At 36.4% G+C, this 17,124-nt stretch overlaps 3 protein-coding genes and 2 pseudogenes across 7 annotated transcripts; 3 read left to right on the forward strand and 2 right to left on the reverse strand.

Annotated features, from left to right (window-relative positions):
- The first annotated feature begins 2,756 nt into the window (after positions 1-2,756).
- Positions 2,757-4,122, forward strand: C29G2.2 (annotated as a pseudogene). The gene is made up of 4 exons: positions 2,757-3,037; positions 3,354-3,722; positions 3,769-3,927; positions 4,054-4,122. Coding segments are annotated over exons 1-4 (878 nt in total).
- An 832-nt stretch (positions 4,123-4,954) lies between these two features.
- On the forward strand, positions 4,955-7,426 carry irg-3 (Infection Response Gene; the record flags this gene model as incomplete). 3 transcript variants are annotated; one of them, NM_071310.6, is made up of 4 exons in its annotated part: positions 4,955-5,193; positions 6,290-6,441; positions 6,485-6,599; positions 7,217-7,426. In NM_071310.6, the coding sequence occupies 4 exons, from the start codon at positions 4,958-4,960 to the stop codon at positions 7,374-7,376; spliced, it is 663 nt and encodes a 220-aa protein (NP_503711.1). The 3 variants fall into 3 exon arrangements, with proteins under 3 accessions (NP_503711.1, NP_001303734.1, NP_001303735.1); NM_001316805.3 differs by having other exon boundaries at positions 5,078-5,193; positions 7,217-7,376; NM_001316806.3 differs by lacking the exon at positions 4,955-5,193 and having other exon boundaries at positions 6,333-6,441; positions 7,217-7,376.
- Positions 7,427-8,383: 957 nt separating this feature from the next.
- F53E10.5 (BZIP domain-containing protein) lies at positions 8,384-11,294 on the reverse strand (the record flags this gene model as incomplete). The annotated part of the gene is made up of 11 exons (NM_071311.2): positions 8,384-8,509; positions 8,609-8,896; positions 8,968-9,288; positions 9,342-9,382; positions 10,181-10,348; positions 10,529-10,585; positions 10,635-10,742; positions 10,793-10,849; positions 10,923-10,986; positions 11,089-11,172; positions 11,226-11,294. 11 exons carry the CDS (start codon positions 11,292-11,294, stop codon positions 8,384-8,386), a joined length of 1,383 nt encoding a protein of 460 aa, NP_503712.2.
- A 3,028-nt stretch (positions 11,295-14,322) lies between these two features.
- On the forward strand, positions 14,323-14,483 carry F53E10.8 (annotated as a pseudogene). The gene has a single exon. A coding segment is annotated over exon 1 (161 nt).
- A 33-nt stretch (positions 14,484-14,516) lies between these two features.
- On the reverse strand, positions 14,517-15,427 carry F53E10.6 (RRP15-like protein). The gene is made up of 4 exons (NM_071312.4): positions 15,346-15,427; positions 15,132-15,220; positions 14,919-15,067; positions 14,517-14,865 (listed from the first exon to the last, which is right to left on the reverse strand). Exons 1-4 carry the CDS (start codon positions 15,422-15,424, stop codon positions 14,607-14,609), a joined length of 576 nt encoding a protein of 191 aa, NP_503713.1. The 5' UTR covers positions 15,425-15,427; the 3' UTR covers positions 14,517-14,606.
- Between the last annotated feature and the right edge of the window lie 1,697 nt (positions 15,428-17,124).

Consider the following 17,124-nt stretch of genomic DNA (forward strand, 5'->3'; position numbering starts at 1 on the left):
AATGAAAAAAAAGTTCACGTCTCTATTAAAAACTATGGAAAACATACTGGGGGAACGAAACCCATAAGTACCTAAAATTCATATAATAATTTTTTTTGGCTGACTTCTAAAACTATGAGACTGATTTTCTTACCATTTTTCGGGTGCATATAAAATAATTTCAAATTTTAGTAACATATTCGTTGTATTAATAATTTTTTCCTTTCAACGATCGAAAAAAGCCGAACAATTTTATTATTATAAGTTTTTGAAAATTTTCAAAATTAGATATTTTTGCACAAAAAAAACTAGTTTTAACGCTTTAATATTTTCGAGCGCAAAACTCCAGGAACAGCAAAAAAAAATAACAAGTGATTGCATAAAAATACAAGAATCCGTCGGATATGAGTGAGAAGATAAAAATGGATATATTTTCTTTTCATTAAAGATGGCAAGAGAAACAAGATTGCATAACAAGTGGGCGCCTGATGTTTTTCGGTTGAAAAAAAAGACGGGAGGATCCAGTCTCTCATTGTGATCATTATCAGAAACACGACGACATCTTGCACGCGTTTCACGCCTTTTACGGGATCGATGATGAATGAGAGATGCATGGAGGGACGGCGGAGAGAGAGACCAGATATTGCAACATTTTTTTTTTTGAAATTATTTGAAACAAGGAACTGAATATTGAGTTTCTAGCATTTTGAGCTAGGAAAGTGTAGAACTGATATCTTTCAGATAATTTTATTCTGATCGAAAAAAATTAAAAATTTTTTAAGCCTAGTGTTTCAGATTTTTTTAAAAATATTTATCAACTTTTATAGGAGCTTATCAAATCAATTATATTGCCAAAAAAATTATTTTGTTTTAGAAAATGATTGGGGATTTCGGTCCTCGCCTAACCTAAGAATATGTCTAAGACTAAGTCTTAGCCTAAGCCTAACTAAGCCTAAATAGCGTCAGTAGCGAGCTGACGCTCGCCACAACCGAAAATTTGCAGTTTGCAACTTTATAACAATAAAGTTTTGAAAAAAGAGCTGGCGTAGACCAATCAGCAAATTACACGGTCGCCGATTGGTGGGCGCTAAATTTAAAATTTAAATACTGATGTATAACTAGATTTCCATATAAGTCAAAAAAAAAATTTTTCTAAACATTATACTACATTAAAAAACTACATTAAAAATTTGCAAAGTTTGAAACAAAAATTAAAAGCGCCAGAAAAATATTTTCAATTCAGTTTGAACGACTTTCTACTGCAAAAGTAAAATAAGTTGTATCTATCCGATTGGTTTTTTTTATTTGAACAAAACTTCTGAACGAATTCTTGTAGGCTACAAATTAGAAACAATGTTTCTTGGTAATGGGTGTACTTTAGATTCAAAATTTTCAGAAGGAAAATAAGGTTTTTGTTATAAAAAAATCTCCCACAAAATTATTGCATTTTAATGAAACATACAGAATTTCTCTAGGAATAATTAAGCAAAAATCATTATTTCTTTTTGTCTAGATAATTGCCTTTGTGTGTAGTTTGGTGATATGCCGATTCGGTTTTGGAATCAACAAAGGAATCAAGGTTGACTGTTTGGCGTTTTGATCTATCTGATTGTATAATTGGAAAAGTTCAGAAAGTGAAAAAAGAATAGTCAGAATCACATTTTTACGAAAAATTCAAATTGTTTCCAAACCAGGGGCTTGCGGCAAATTTTTTCGAACTTCCAGGGCACAGCAAATTTCAGAAAATGGATTTTGAAATTTGCCGTACACACCCCAAATTGGACAAAAAATGGCTCAAAATATTGATTTTGTTCCAAAAAATTCAAGTGAAACAACATAAAATTGAGTTAAAGTTTGAATTCCAATAGTTTCCCCAATAGTTTTTCGAACACTCTGAAAATGAAATTTTTCAAATTGGCAGAATTTTTAAAGCACTTTTTGATAGTTCTACAGAAATTTTGATGCATTTTTAAAATTTTAAACAAATTTGGAAAATTCTACAAACATCTACGGGTATAAAATATTTTCAAAGTTTCTAGAATTTTGTATAAAGCGCTCTCTCATCTCTGCATTGTCTCTGCACATGTCTATATCCTTGGATGGTCCCTCGATGTTTTCACACAAACAAATGTCCCCTTTGCATATCTTTTATCGTCGCGCACTCTCTCATATATAAACTCTCTTTTCACCTGTGTCTCACAGTCGGCATGTGACTGTAACGTTGGACCTACCACTACTAATAACGAACATCGACAGTTTTGCATTTTCGGAATTAAACACCCTAACAAATTTTCTGTTTTTGATAAAATCTGATTCCGAAAATTAGGGCTTCGATTCCGTCATATAAATTTAATTTTGATCTACCATTATCATCATTTGATCTACCCACAAATTTAGTTTTGATCTACCTTTGTTGATCTCCCCGCGTATATTTGTATTTTACTTTCCTTTGATTCCCCGCGTATATTTCCCCTATCCAAGGCAATGATTAGCTCATGCCTTGACTTTTCTGCTGGCTTCAGTGACAGTTTACCCCTTTTTTTTTCCTACTTTGTCTTTTTTCCTACTTTGTCTTTTGCCTCATATTTCTCTCTTGTTCCCGCCTATTAGTATTCTAATAATATATGTTCTACATACTCTCACTTTCATAATTCAAGCCGAAAAATTATTTTAAAACATCGTTTTTCATTCAAATAGTGTTTAACATTTAATTTCCAGACTCAGTTCTCAACCACAAAACGAATTTTTAAATTTTCAGGGTAATCACTCCCGCCGAGATGCACACGACAGGAAGTATAAAAAGAGCTGTTGAGAAGGCAATTGCGCTTGTCACTCTCAAACCTGGTGATGAGGAAGGTGAAACCGTTGTTGATGAAGAGTTTTATGATGTGGGAGATGATGACCAGACGAAAGAAGAAGACGATGTAGAAGATTCAGAAGGAGAAGAAGACAATATGGGAAAAAAGGTGAATGGGTTCGAGGAGGGAGACGATGATTTTGACGAAAATACGACTGTGGATGAGCAAGACAATGAGAATTATGTGAATGTGGAGAAAAGGTGAGTTGAAAAAAATTAGAATATTAAAGGGAGAGTAGAGTCAAATTTTTGTCGTTGTCTGCTTTAAGTGACAGAAAATGCATCGTATTGCCCGATTTAACTTTAAAAAGACAAAAAAACCACCTTTTGGAGACCTGGCAAAATTTAACTGTTTTTTCTCGAATTCCGTCAATTAAAGGTGGAGTACCGAAATCTGAGACTTAGCTTTTTTCTAACAAAAAGAGCCCAAACTACCGAATTTCGTAATAAGACTTTTAAAAAAGTTTTCAACAAAAAATTTCTGGAAAAAGCTCTTTTTTAGCTGAACATATTACAGGATGATCGTTGAATGCTTGTCGTGTAATTTCAACTGTGCAAAGAAGCAAATCTACTACCACATGCGAATAGTACACGACTGGAGTGCCAAATTCAACAAATAACTCGACTTCCTACTGAAGCCACAATCAACGAAAGTCAAGGGATCAAGCTCAATGTGGAGCATCATGGAATGGACATTTCTGAAATGGGAACGTCTTCATTTACATTCCCAGGATTTTATCGAGCGAAAAATATGAGATCCCCGGAATGTTTGGATTTACTCGATTCGATGAACCACTTCATATTGCATTGTCACTGGGAGCATGCAGATCTAAACCGAACTTCCTTGACTGAAAGGAAGCGTTTGGGATCCAAGTACGAATACGAGGTATTTCATTCAAATATCCATTCATTGAAATAAAATCTAATTTCAGAATTGGTTCGAGGAGAAGAGGGAAAATTCCGGAACTAAATTCATCAAGCGCTCCTCATCCAGCAAAGAAATTCACTACAACTGTGCGCTGGTCACAAATGGAGATAACCGTCAGTTCAAGAAATCAAAGAAGCTCGACCAATATTGTGCATCGGGAAAGGTAAAAATTCATGAAATTTTAATTTTATATAATACAACGTTCGGTTTTTCTCGTTCCTAAACAATTTCAAGGAAAAAACAATTAGCTACGCAAAAAACAAACGGTTATGTAATTTCACTTTTGCAGGTACAATTCCACGACAGTGGATCAGTGGACGTGCTCGGATGCTGCTCACATGCCGGACATGACACTTAGTCTCCGTATATCCATCTAATTTATCTGTACAATATTGCTTTCTAATTCAAAAGGTTCTTTTTTAAACCTGTGCTTCCCATTTTCCCCATTCCCCATTTTCCCCAATGTTTTCTTATAATTTTACTTGTATTCATAATATTTTTTACCATATACTATCTTAAATTTTAAATAAAATATTATTTTCAGATCTTTTTTCGGTCCAATAGCAAAAAAGAAATTTGGTTCTACTATACTATCGGTTGATGTTGAACGAAGTCTTCATGTTCAGTGTGCTTGTCTTATTGTACACGGAATTCTGGCTTCCCTCTTATAAATTGAAATGGAAGAGTTTGCCGAACTAGGCCATTTTGGGTAGGAGAGATTATGTGTAGATTTACAGCGCGTCGCGGCTCGTTTTTAGTTGTAAAACTGATGTATTTGTCCGTGTGGAGTACACGAAACTTTTCCACGCGTTGTCCGGCAGGCGATTGTCAATGGCGCGCGAAAATTCAGTGAGGAAGGCCAGAACCCCGTGATTGTATGTTGCGACTCGGATCCCCTTCGGGAACCCTCCCTGCAAATTGTCGAATTCGGAGATATCGCCTTGACTACAATTTACTCCTCTCCTCCGCTATAATGTACTCCTTTTCGTCCAAAAGCGGCCAAAATTTTATTTCCAGACAATCAAAAAAGAGCAAGAATCGCGAGCAAACGACACGCTTTTCCCGCTGCTCGTCACCATTATCATCATGAACTGATAACGTACGTGGGGCGGTATTCATTTTCAAAAAGAAAAAGGAAAGTTGCAGTATAAAAGAGAAATCGAATTTTCTGAAAAATCGTTAGTTTCTTGAAAATGTCTCGTTTTCTCAGCTTCTGCCTACTCGCCGCCCTCGTCTCAGCTACTTCCGCTCAGTTCACCGATCAGTGCACTACGCAAGATTATGCAGCTATTACACAATGCTATGTGACATATATGGCCGGTTACAACATCAGTATGACAACTACTGTTCCTGAATATTGGTCCTTCCACTTTGCCAGAAGAGACCTTTTGGATGCCGATGGCCTTCATATTCAGCCTTATGTGTGCCAGTGAGTTTTTATTAATTTTGAATTTCTTGGTCTCGCCACGAAAAATTTGAGTTAACTGCAAAAAGGTGTGCTCCTTTAAATGGTGCTGTAATTTGAAACTTTTGGTGGTGCGAGATTTTTTTCGATATTTTTTCGGCAAATTTTTTTTGTCGACAAATTTGGCAAATCGGCAGTTTGCCGGATTGCTGAATTGCCGGTAATTTTCAATTCCGGCAATTTGCCGATTTGCAGTTTGCCGGATATCAATTTGCCGGAAGTGATTGGAGGGATTTTTTCAATAAGACGGAAACACTTGAAACTGTTCCTTTTTTAACCTTTTTTGCCCATTACCTAATTATCATGGCAGAAGGAATCAGGTGTCAAAATTTTAGGCCACAAAATTTTAACCCAAATTTTATTTCCAAATAAAAATTTTAGTTTGAAATTTTAGGCCAAATTTTTAGTCCAAAACTTGGGCCGAAATTTCAGGCCATATATTTAATCCAATTTTGAGACAATTTATGTCAAGTTTTAGGCCTGATTTTACGGCCTAAAGTTTTGATCAAAATTTTGGGCCACATTTTTAGGCAAAAATTTGCCGTTTTTCCGGCTAATTTGACAAATCGGCAATTCGCCGGTTTGCCGATTTGCCGGAAAAATCGTTTGCCGCCCACCTCTAAACTACAGTACTCTTTAAAGGCGCACACCTTTTAGCAATTAACAAAAATTGTCGTGTCAAGACCATGGCGCAAAATTTCACAACTTGACTGTTTAAAAATGTCATAAATCGACAAAAAAACAGTCTGTCCTAGTTTTCTATTTTCGTTCTTATCTTCTCTTCCACGACAAAAAATAAGGACAATTTTCAACCCATTAGTCCATTATTTCCTAGCCACAGGTGTAATTGCGCTCCAATGCCAATTAAAAAAGATCCGCCCCTAAAGGTTAGGTCTCGTTAGGAAATTCAAACATTTTCAATTATTTTTGCCGGTTTCGAAATACACTGTCTTAATTTTCAAACCGTGGCCGAGCTTTCCCACTCTGCGGCCACCGAACTTTTGTGCGCTACGTTGCAGCTTTTTTTCCAGATTTTAAAATAAAATTCGAAAATTTCCAGACTCGGGAACGCGTTGAGCAACTGTTTGGCTCCGTACTCCTGCATGGGACCAAACGCCTACATGCAAATGAACGCCGCCAACACCACCGAGGCCACCGACTACTGGATCGACTTGGCCGTGACAGAGTACCAGTGTGGAGTCGGATATAATTGTAATGATTTTTGGAGAAACATTTTCTCTGAAATTTTTTTCAGTGACCATGACCGAGTTCTACTGTATGGCTTTCTGCCGTGATCGTTATCAGCCGAATATCGATCAATGTGATGCTCAGGCGGCAATCGACATGAAGAATGGAATGGATCCTTGCGCGTGAGTGGGAAAACAGAGCTATTTAAAAAAAAACTTTCCGTCTGAGAAAAAAGCAAAAAAATTATCTTTTTTGTAAAAATGAAATTTTTTTCGAAACCCGGTAAAATTTAAATTTTTAAAAGTTTTTTTTTCAGTTAGCTAAATCGTTTAGCAACTTTTTCCCCCTTTTTTCGAAAAAAAGTGAAAAATATTGTAATTTCGCAAGATTCCACACTGCCTCCTTAAAGGAGCACGTATTAATTTAGATGGGTCTCGACACGCAAAAGTTTATAGTAGTTTTTCTCTGATATTTCTCTGTTTAAATTGATTAAAATCAGTTTTCCATACAATTTCATATAAAACAAGTTCCCCGCAAAAATTCAAAAACAACTTGATATTTTTTTGAAGGAATGTCGAAATCTTGTCAAATTATAATATTGTCGTTTTTTTTTTGAGAAAGCGAGAACTTTCGTTTTTCTGTGTTTTTTCTCCAAAAAAACTAAAAAAACGAAAACAGTTTCGTTTTTCCGTGTATTTTTTGCCAAAAATACGAAATATGTTCGCGAAAAATCTACAAAAAATAAGGCCGATTTCGAATTTTTGCAATTTTTTCCTAAAATTCGCACCAAAATTTCCAGTGCCCAACAAAAGGACTTCAACTGTCAGGCGGCCGTCTACCGCAACTGCTGTGACTGGAACGCCGGTGTCTACATTTGTAACGTGGATGTCGCCGGGTCGAAGGCAGTGAATCCAGCGTGTGTGAATGCTGGATTGGTGACCTGCCCAGCGCCAAGATAATTTTTTGAATTTTTTTTTTGTTGCAAAAATGAATAAAATAAATGAAATTTAATGAATAAAACAACAACAACAAAAAACAAAAAATTAATCCTCGTCGCTATAATTTCCAGTATCGATTAGTTCCTCTCCAATATCCATCTGATCAACGTCATCATCCTCTCCCTTCACTTCTTTCTTGGCTCAAACACTGCCTGGTGGTGATCCCACCGAGTCACGTTCTAGCCGGAGACTGTGGCCGATAAGCCAGTCGTGGATTGCTTTATCTCCCAATAGAGACCTATAGGCTGAGGCCGGACTTGAACTCGTGACCTCCAGATTGCTCGCGGCCACCACTACCGACTGATTGTGAGCTATTTGCCCCCATATGGTAATTATTTCGACAACTGTATATATTCTTACGCTCTTGTGTGAACTAATGTTTTTCCTATGTGATCTTATGATAAGGTTTCATTTATACTTTATTCTCACGATAGAGATTATTTTAAATAAACAAATAGCAATAATAATGATATATGCATAATATATACATATGTACATATGCGTGGTATTGAATTTTGAAAAACCATTTGGAAAGTGCTCATCTTGTAAAAAATTCAGTTATGGTGGTTCGAACTGTGTGTAGGAAAGGTTTTAAGCGTGTTCCTCCGAATTATCATGATGATAAATGAGTTGTTGCATCCCATACTACAACAGAACACTTATGTGCTAAAGAATACATTTATTATATTAATTAAAACCCCAACAGAGTGGGTGACAGAAGAAAGAATAACAGGAGGGACAGGTAGAAGGGGGATACAGGAAAGTAAAAGAAGATCTCGAGTGATAGAAATGCCGCCTTATATACCCCTCTGCGGTGGGAAGGCGGAGTCGCCGACGCCGCCACAGAAAGATCCAGAAGACGTAAACAAGTGTGTGACCCGCGGCGCGCGCGCACACACACACACAGGGCTACTGTAGTGGGGAGACTTGTGGGCATGAAATAAATGGAGAGGAGCGGAATAACTCGATTATTGCGGAATTGACGCTGCGATAGCGTTCTGCTCTTGTGCACGGTTGGATCCGAAGATGTGCCGACGGGCTGGTAACAAGGAACAAGTAGGATCCAATGCGTGACTGACATCTGACCGATCTTCCTGCAAATCAAAAGAGTTTATTCCTGTCTACACTACTCCTATTCTATCACTGGGGGGTTTGGGTAAGGGCGAGAGATGTAAGGAAGGTTAGAACCTTACAGTGTGCAATGGTCTCTCATAGAAATAATTAGCTGGAATGCCATTTTCCAATACGAACTGAGCGACATTCTTTGCAATCTGCTCCAATGTTTCCGATATTGCTTGAAACTTTTCGATTTCGACTTCTCCTAGTCTTATCTTGTATGCTAATGTCTTCGACTCAGCACTTTGCTTCGCGCGAGTTTTTCTTGATCCCTTTGTTCCTTTTATCGTCATTTTTCCTTTTTCATCATTTGGTGCTTTATTATTTTTCAAATCATTCAATAGTTTCTCAGCGGTTGTAGACATCTGAAATAGAAACGAATATATAACCAAATAAAAAAAACATAGAAACTAGTTTCTATCAAAAAAAATCTTACTTTTTGTAGATGTTCAATATTCTCCTTGTTTTCCTCCGTGATTTCATTTATTCGCCTAGCTTTTTCTTGTTGGAGTGTTCCAATAAAGTCCTCAAAACTCCCGTATAAATAACTCGTATTATAACTTTGAGATATAATGCGGTAAACATCCGAAACTTGATTTTCTATTTCTCGTGTTCGACGTTTGACTTCATCAAGTCGTGATTGAAGCCTTGGAAGTTCATAACGCGATTTCTCAAGTGCCGTTTTCTTCTTTAATTCGTAATTGGCAGTGTTCCTTTGGTTTTGTTTTTTAATTCGATCCTTCTTTTCTTGTTCGGTCTGATGTTTGAATTTTTGGCAATACCAAAAAAATTCCAGATTGAAATACTTACCAACATCAGCAATTCGGTTTTCTTAATTCTGTGTCTCGGTTCTGAAAACTTTTGAGCAACATTCTTCTTTATTCTGCCAATATTCGGAATGTTGTTCTTCGTAGTTCTTCTGTACACAGGGTTCGGAGAGTGGGTTGGCAGATTTGAAATTTTAAAGGTGGAGTAGCGCCAGTGGGGAAATTGTTAAAAACCACTCCGTTGGTTCCAAAATAACTGAATACAGTAACAAAACTTTTCAAAAAAATGTTGGAATTTTTTTTATTTACTGTCAAAAAGTGGCAATTACTCAGTTTTTGCCACTGGAAGTCGACCAAAAAAAAAATTTCTACATTTTTTATGTTTTAATTTAGTTCAAATTATTTACATTGTAGGGGTCGAAACATGCGGCATTTCTTTAAACTTCCTCAAGAGCTCGTATTTTTCAAAATTGTGGCAATTTGCCAAAAACTTTGACCGGAAATTATAAAAAAAACTAAAATTTTTGGAGTATTTTATTATGATATTCGGTTGTTTTGGGTCGTTATATGTAAGTGCATTTAGACAAAATCCCCACTGGCGCTACTCCACCTTTAAGTTAATTATGTTTTTTTTTTACTTTTCACAGAATGAGTTCAACTCTAATAATTTTTATTTTTGTTTTTTGTGCCTGTATATACCTGTGAAAATTGGAATTCGACACAAAAACCTCTTTAGCGCGGCTTAAATTTACTTTCCTGGCTCACAAACGTACCAATAATATTTTTAAAAAATCTAGAATCCAAATCTATCAAAACATTTCCGGAATTCCATAATTTTTATTTTTGTTTTTTTGTGCCTGTGAAAATTGGAATTCGACTCACTGAAAGGTTGGTTAGCTTGACAATGAATCATTACTTGATGTTCCTGAAAAACCGGCAGCGTCATTTCAAAATGTCCAATTTGGCTATTGTGGGCGTGATACAAAGGAACGGAAATCGGCGCAATTTCAGCTTGATTAAATTGAGGTGTAGATTGTCTTGCATTTCCATCTGAAATAGAAGAAAAAATGACGCATAAACTCGCGAAGGCGCCTGACCGGCGCCCATATGGAATCCCCAGTAAAACCATCGTCACCAAAGTTAAAAACTTTAAACATTTGTTTTAAACTTCATTTACTTGTGGCCACTACTGTATATTATGTTTTTTTCAATTCATGACAATTGACTTACCATCATTATAGTGCCCATTTCCTGTTGAATTTGGTTCGCGACTTGATGGAAAATAGTCTGAATCAGCTCTTTTTTTATTTTAAATCGGAGGTTCCCCTCAACAAACCTGCAATGTCAGGTAGGCGGTGCTGAGACAGATGAGTTTGTTCCCTATATTCCGCTAAAAATAAATCATCCAATTGTTCATTCCAATTCCCTCGGGATGTTTCTGGCTCTAAATGAAGACTACACTTTCAAAAGTGGCAATAGTTTCAGGTAACTCACGTTGATACATTGGATCCGGGTGGTTTTCATTTACAGTATATGAAGGCGGACGTGGATCTAGAAAAATTCAAAATGGAACAAGATCGAAGCGGCCTAAAGTTTTTACAAATCTAAATAAAGAATGACCTACCGATTTCAGTTGGTTGCCTGATTTCCGGGTTGTCATTGTTATCAACATTGTGATCGTGAGGATCCTCAAAATATATACAATTGAATTGTTATTCGTTGTAGTTGTAGGAAAATATTATCAATTTTCTCAATGTTAGTTATTTTGAAGTATTCAAAAACCACAATACCTTCATTTCGTAGTTCAACGTCTCGTCAGCATCGCGTTCGTTGTTTGTCTTAACTACCGCAATATGTTGATACCATTCATTGATCTAAAACATTATATTGTTTCCTGTCTTATTCAGGAATGGAAAATGATACCAACCCAATTGGTCTTAATCTCTAAGTCTTCCAATTCTTCAGTCAAAAATTCGACATTAGAGTTGTTGTCCATATTGAAGTGCACTGGAATATAATTGTTCTTGATTTTATCCATATGTACAGGGTGGGCCAAACGTATGGTAACACGTTTGCAGCTCTATAACTTTACTAGTGGAGAGAGTTATTACATCAATTTGTACAAGTTTTGTTCTCTATAAAATACTGACCAGATGAACGTTTTGAATTTTCAAAATATTCCCATCCGCATCGCTGCAGGCCTTCAGAACTTTTGAGATCACGACCTTTATGGCACGCAAGTCGGCATTCTGCGGGATTTCTACATTTTTCTCGAGGAATCCATCAAGTGTCTTACAAGTTTTTATAGTTCAAAGAATGCGCTTGGTCTAGAGATTCTTTAAAAACAAAAATCCAAATAATTTCTATCACGGTATTTCTGTCATGGACTGCGGCAGTAGGTTAAGTCTTGAATGGCGTAGTCGCCAGAAAGATGGATGTGAGCGGCGAGTAGCAGTATGCAGAAAAATTCATTTTAGTATTTTTCGAGACGTTTTGACCTGACTTTCCAGAATTTTAAAAAAAATTGAGCTCGGATGATTTTGTGGGTCGTTACGCCTTGCGAAACCAAAAAAACTGAGTAAATTTCGCAAAGTTGAATTCATGAAATATTCAAAGGTTCTTGCTAGGCGCCAGTGTCGACACAGAAAATTTTTATATGCTACAAAAACAATTAAAAACGCTTCTTCACTTCTTTAACTTTAAATTTAACATAAAAATCATACATCTGAAAATTATTGGCGTGCGTAGGAGGTGTATTTGTGTGGGAAGTGCCGCGTGCCAAATTACCGTTTTTTCGAAAGGGTTCGCCAAATTGTCGAGGTGATAAAGATCGCACCTTATTGGGAAACATTACAAATTTTGAGTCAAATTGAAGGAAATTTATTCAGCTATCAGTATTCGATAAAAGAATGTACGTATGACGTGGCAGTCGCGCAAAAAGCTCATGTAAAAGAGCGCTTCATGTGTTACCATACTTTTGGCCCACCCTGTATGTATTTTACGTACAGTGTCGGCCGAAAGTATATGCGTTTTCAGTCTTCCTTGTATAACTTGCCTCATTTTGCTTCTTTTTATCTCAAAGACAACATCAAATAGCACAAAATACAGTCACTTTTATGAGTGGTTTTCATAAATATCGGAATATAACATTTTTCAAGCACTTTTTTCAAAAATCAAAAAAAAAGAAGAAAAATTCATCGATTATTTTAATTTTTTGAAGTTTGAAATAAGTATCATTAATTTTTATTTTTCGCTATTTATGAAAACTACTCATAAAATAACTGTATTTCCGCGGCAAGTCTAATATAGGAAATACGGTAACTGTATTTTGTGCTATTTGATGTTGTCTCAAATTTCATACAAAAATAAACAAAATGAGGAAGGCTATCCTAGGAAGACTGAACACACATATATTTTTGGTCGACACTGTTTCCATTTTTGGAAATTTAATTAAAATGTTTCAAAATCTGTCTTGTTTCAAGGAGCAGTTTGCTCAAAGTGAACAGATGTTTTGTAATGCCACACACATATCAGATGAAATCCGAGTAATCAGAAATTCAGAGGATCTTTTTTGCAACAAATGTGAAAATACTAGGAATGGGCTTAAAAATTTTTTATATTCTAAATTAAAAATTCTAAAAATTATGAAAAAAACGAGCCAAAAAATCGCATACACTTATTTTTTATATTGCAAAGGCTGCTTAGGTTTAAATGTCGAAATTATTACTTTATCGACTGCGTCTCCACAGCGCATTTTTTCTACATTGCCGCCAACTTTTTCAAGATTGTGCATGCAAAAGTGCGTCGCGGTGTTTGCGTCACAGACTTCAAATTAATGCGCGCGAAAGGCTCGAAAAGCAAACGCGCTCTGTTGAACATCTTCTGCGCGCGCATTCAAATTTAGTTTTTTCTTTCTTCCAAATATTTTTATACGGAAAGTGATAGTTTCACACTGTATTTGCTAATTTTTAAAGACAATTTTTAACAAACAATTTTTTTTTAATTTTTAAAAAATAAAATCTCAAAAAAGTTCCGGTTTTTTTCAAATTCTAAAAACACTGATAAGACTCCAAAACATCATAAGGGTCCCCCCTTATGAACTGAATCTTCAGCTCCAAAGGATCACAAGGATCCTCCTTTATGATCTGAATCTTCAGCTCTAAAATTTCCTCTCTTATGTTTGAAAAAAATTGAAAAAAAAATTGTTTTGGAATTTTTTCAAAAAGTGTTTAACTTTATAGAAAACACAATTTTGGTAGTTCTTACAAGTTTGGGCATTCATATTGCATTTTTAGCTAAACAATTAACCAAATTAGAGTTGACTGAGCATATAGACGTCTTACTTTCTAAGACTTATAACTCTGTTGGTGTTTGAATTAATAAAATGTAGACAGTTGAAAAGTTGTTGGCAACAATATGAAAAACATTTTGTTAGTGGGTACTTTCTAGTTATCTTTAGTGGCTGCGGAGATGTGAGCTCCAAGACAACCAAAATATGCTAGATCTGTGCTCAACAATATCTCAGTTCTGGACAAAGATGAAAAGATGCCTACAACTATGAAAACGTTTATTGCTTCGAACTTAACATGGTTGTAGTTGAAGGCTTTTTGATACCTCGCCTCTAGAACAGGGGTGTGCGGATAATAGCCGAATTAGCCGAATTAGCCGATCGGCTGATTCGGCTAACTCGGTTAATATTAGCCGAATTATCCGTTAGCCGAATTTTGTACCAATTAGTCGAGTTAGCCGTCATAAACTTTTTAGCGCGTCGAGACCCAATCGAATAAATATGTATGCCTTTAAGGAGACACGTCGAAATCCTGTGAAATTATAATTTTTTTTTTCGACAAAAATGGAGTGAAAAAAGCGAATATGTTAGTTTTTCTGTCTATTTTTCTAGAAAAAAAATCAAAACTTTCGCTCTTCTGTGTATTTTTCGCCAAAAATACGAAAAGCCTACAAAAAATAAGGCCGATTTCGAATTCCTGCAAATTTCTTTCCTAAAATTCGCACCAAAATTTCCAGTGCCCAACAAAAGGACTTCAACTGCCAGGCGGCCGTCTACCGCAACTGCTGTGACTGGAACGCCGGTGTCTACATTTGTAACGTGGATGTCGCCGGATCGAAGGCAGTGAATCCAGCCTGCGTGAATGCTGGATTGGTGACCTGCCCGGCGCCAAGATAATTTTTTTTTGTTGCAAAAATGAATAAAATGGATAAAATGAAGGGTTTTTAATGAATAAAACAACAACAGAACAGAACAAAACAAAAAAAAAGAAAATTTGATAACAAAAAAATTTAAAAAAAGTTAATCCTCATCGCTATAATTCCCGGTATCGATTTGTTCCTCTCCAATATCCATCTGATCCTCTCCGTCGTCATCCTCTCCCTTCACTTCTTTCTTCGCCCCAACATATCCCGAATCCGCGAATCTGTCCGAATCAAAGTTCTTGCCGTCGAATCGTTGACGAGCTTCTCGTCTCTCGCGAGCCGTCATCTTCTCCTTCACCGCGTCGGACATTGTCTTCTGACGATCGGAGACGGCGTTGAAGAGCTGGACGACTCCTCTGCAAAAATGGGAAAATTGACTTTTGACCGCGAAAAAATATCAATTTCCTACTTTGTAGCGACTCTTCTCAAATTTCGTTCCTTCTCCCGGTCGGTGGTGATATCCGGCTTGACCAGAGCCAACTTAATCCGGTATTCCTTGACACTCTTCTTCAGACTTTGCTCCTTCTTTGTCAGCTTCTTGATCACCTTCTTCTTTCTCTGAAAATCGCAATTTTTAATTTAATTTGACGAAAAACCGGGGGTTTTTTTTTCGTTTTCTCACCCTCTCAATGGCTGGGAAGGCAACTGTCTCGTCGGCGTCGCCGGCTCCACCATCTACAGAGGAAGGGCCTTCTTCTCCGCTTTCTCCGCCTGAAATTATTGATTTTTCTTTCAAATTGCTCAGATTAACGTTTTTTTTATTTATTTTTAAACTCAAAATACACGAATTCAGTTCAAAAATAAGTGTTTAAAGCGAGGAAAAATCGATAAAATACCTGATGACATCTCTTCCCTCTCATTATCGTCGTCCGAGTCTTCTGTGACGACTAATCGATCGCGGTTTTTTGTCGACATGGTCTAAAAAATTCGAGGAATTTAAAAATATAAAAATTCTAAGGAAATTCATGAGAAAATAGCCTGAAAAATCGCGGAAATTGATTAAAAACCTTCGAAAAATGAATTTGACCGAGAAAATTGTCCGCTTCGGCCCCCGCACTTCCTCGTCCACGGCCATGCGAAATGCGCGGGCATTCAAATTGGGAAAATCGAACGGAGCTCAAAAAGCACATAAAAACATCAGCTAAAACACGGGAATGGATGTTAAATTGCTTTTTGAACGTTTATTTAAAAAGTTAAACGTCTATACTCCGCCCACTCGAAGAGCAAAATGAGAAAATGCTCGTTTGACAAGTTGGGAGGGGGTGAAGTGCTGCCTTTTTCAATTTTTTTTTGCTTTTTTCTTCATTTTTCTTGACTTGAAGATTTTTTTTTACATCTTTTACATCGTATTCTTGTTCAAAAGAGCAAAGAATTTCCTTTTGAATTTCCATCCAAACCACCCACAACATTTGATTTTGTCATTTGATATTACTTGCCGCTAGTGTTTCCGGTTTCGGAAAAAAAGGAAGGAAATCGAAAATAAATATTTTGCAATAAATATTTTTCATTTTCTATCATATTTTCGTGGTTTCATTGTTATATTAACCCTCCTTCCCAAGTTTGAACTGGTTTTCTCAATGGGGCGCGTTTGCAACCTGGAATTTTTAAAAAATGTGTTTTTTCGTCAATTTTTGGTGCCCCCGGAACTTGGTGCAACGGGGTAAGACAAAAAAAGCTAAAGGAAGAAGAACAAAAAACAAGCATTGTTCTCAAAAGTCACTTATCGCTTCGTTAACCCTGTTTAGGGATGTCGCGGTCGCCCCGTCGTTTTATTTTTTTTTGCTGCTTCGTTCCATAAACTTTTATTTCTTCTTCTTTTTTTTTGGATATGTTTTGAGGTGATTGAGACCGAAAAAAACATGAGAAAACGATTAAATCGCAATGGATGGGTCTCGCCGCGCTTTTCGAAAAATAAAGAAATAGTCGTATGTTCCTTTAAGTTGACCGTAGTAATATTGCTAAAAAAGTTTAAAACTTGTTTAAAACACAAAATTAAACAATGTTAAGCATAAATCATAAAAAAGAAATAGAAAAATAACCTATAACTAAAAGTTTCTCGTCTACAGTAACCCGAATTTAAAGGCGCATACACTAATTTTTTCGGAAAATAAATGTTTTTTCGTCTAAAACGCTTGTTTTTAAACAGTTTTCGAATAAAAAAGAAGGCCTATTTGAACGCTAAAAATGTTTTTTTAAGTCCGAAAAATGGTCAAATATCACACGGGTTCTGGCCCTCCTCATTGAATTTTTCGCGCTCCATTGACAATCGCCCGCCGGACAACGCGTGGGAAACTCGTGTACTCCACACGGACAAATACATTTAGTTTTACAACTAAAACCGAACCGCGACGCGACACGCAACGCGTCGTAAATCTTCCCCAGATATGGCCGAGACAAAATGGCCTAGTTCGAAAAACTCTTCCATTTCAATTTATGAGGGAAGCCTGACATCCGTGATATCAAGTGGGCTAGCGGGAAAAAAATTGCTGGCCGAGTTTTTTTTCTAGGCCACGTTGTAAAATTTCCAATTCTTGGCATCAGGCCCCGCTTTTTGAAAACAAAACTTCTTATTTTCAGAGCCTCCGCTAATTCGACCAATAAAAATGACACATTTG

Source organism: Caenorhabditis elegans, chromosome V (genome assembly GCF_000002985.6).
Source record: "Caenorhabditis elegans chromosome V".
Lineage (NCBI taxonomy): Eukaryota > Metazoa > Nematoda > Chromadorea > Rhabditida > Rhabditidae > Caenorhabditis > Caenorhabditis elegans.

Coding starts and splice junctions, on each gene's coding strand:
- F53E10.6 (NM_071312.4), bottom strand. CDS start 15,424: ATGTCGACAAAAAACCGCGATCGATTAGTCGTCACAGAAGACTCGGAC. Junction 15,221..15,345: donor GAGGGAAGAGATGTCATCAG/GTATTTTATCGA, acceptor CAATAATTTCAG/GCGGAGAAAGCGGAGAAGAA. Junction 15,068..15,131: donor CCTTCCCAGCCATTGAGAGG/GTGAGAAAACGA, acceptor TGCGATTTTCAG/AGAAAGAAGAAGGTGATCAA.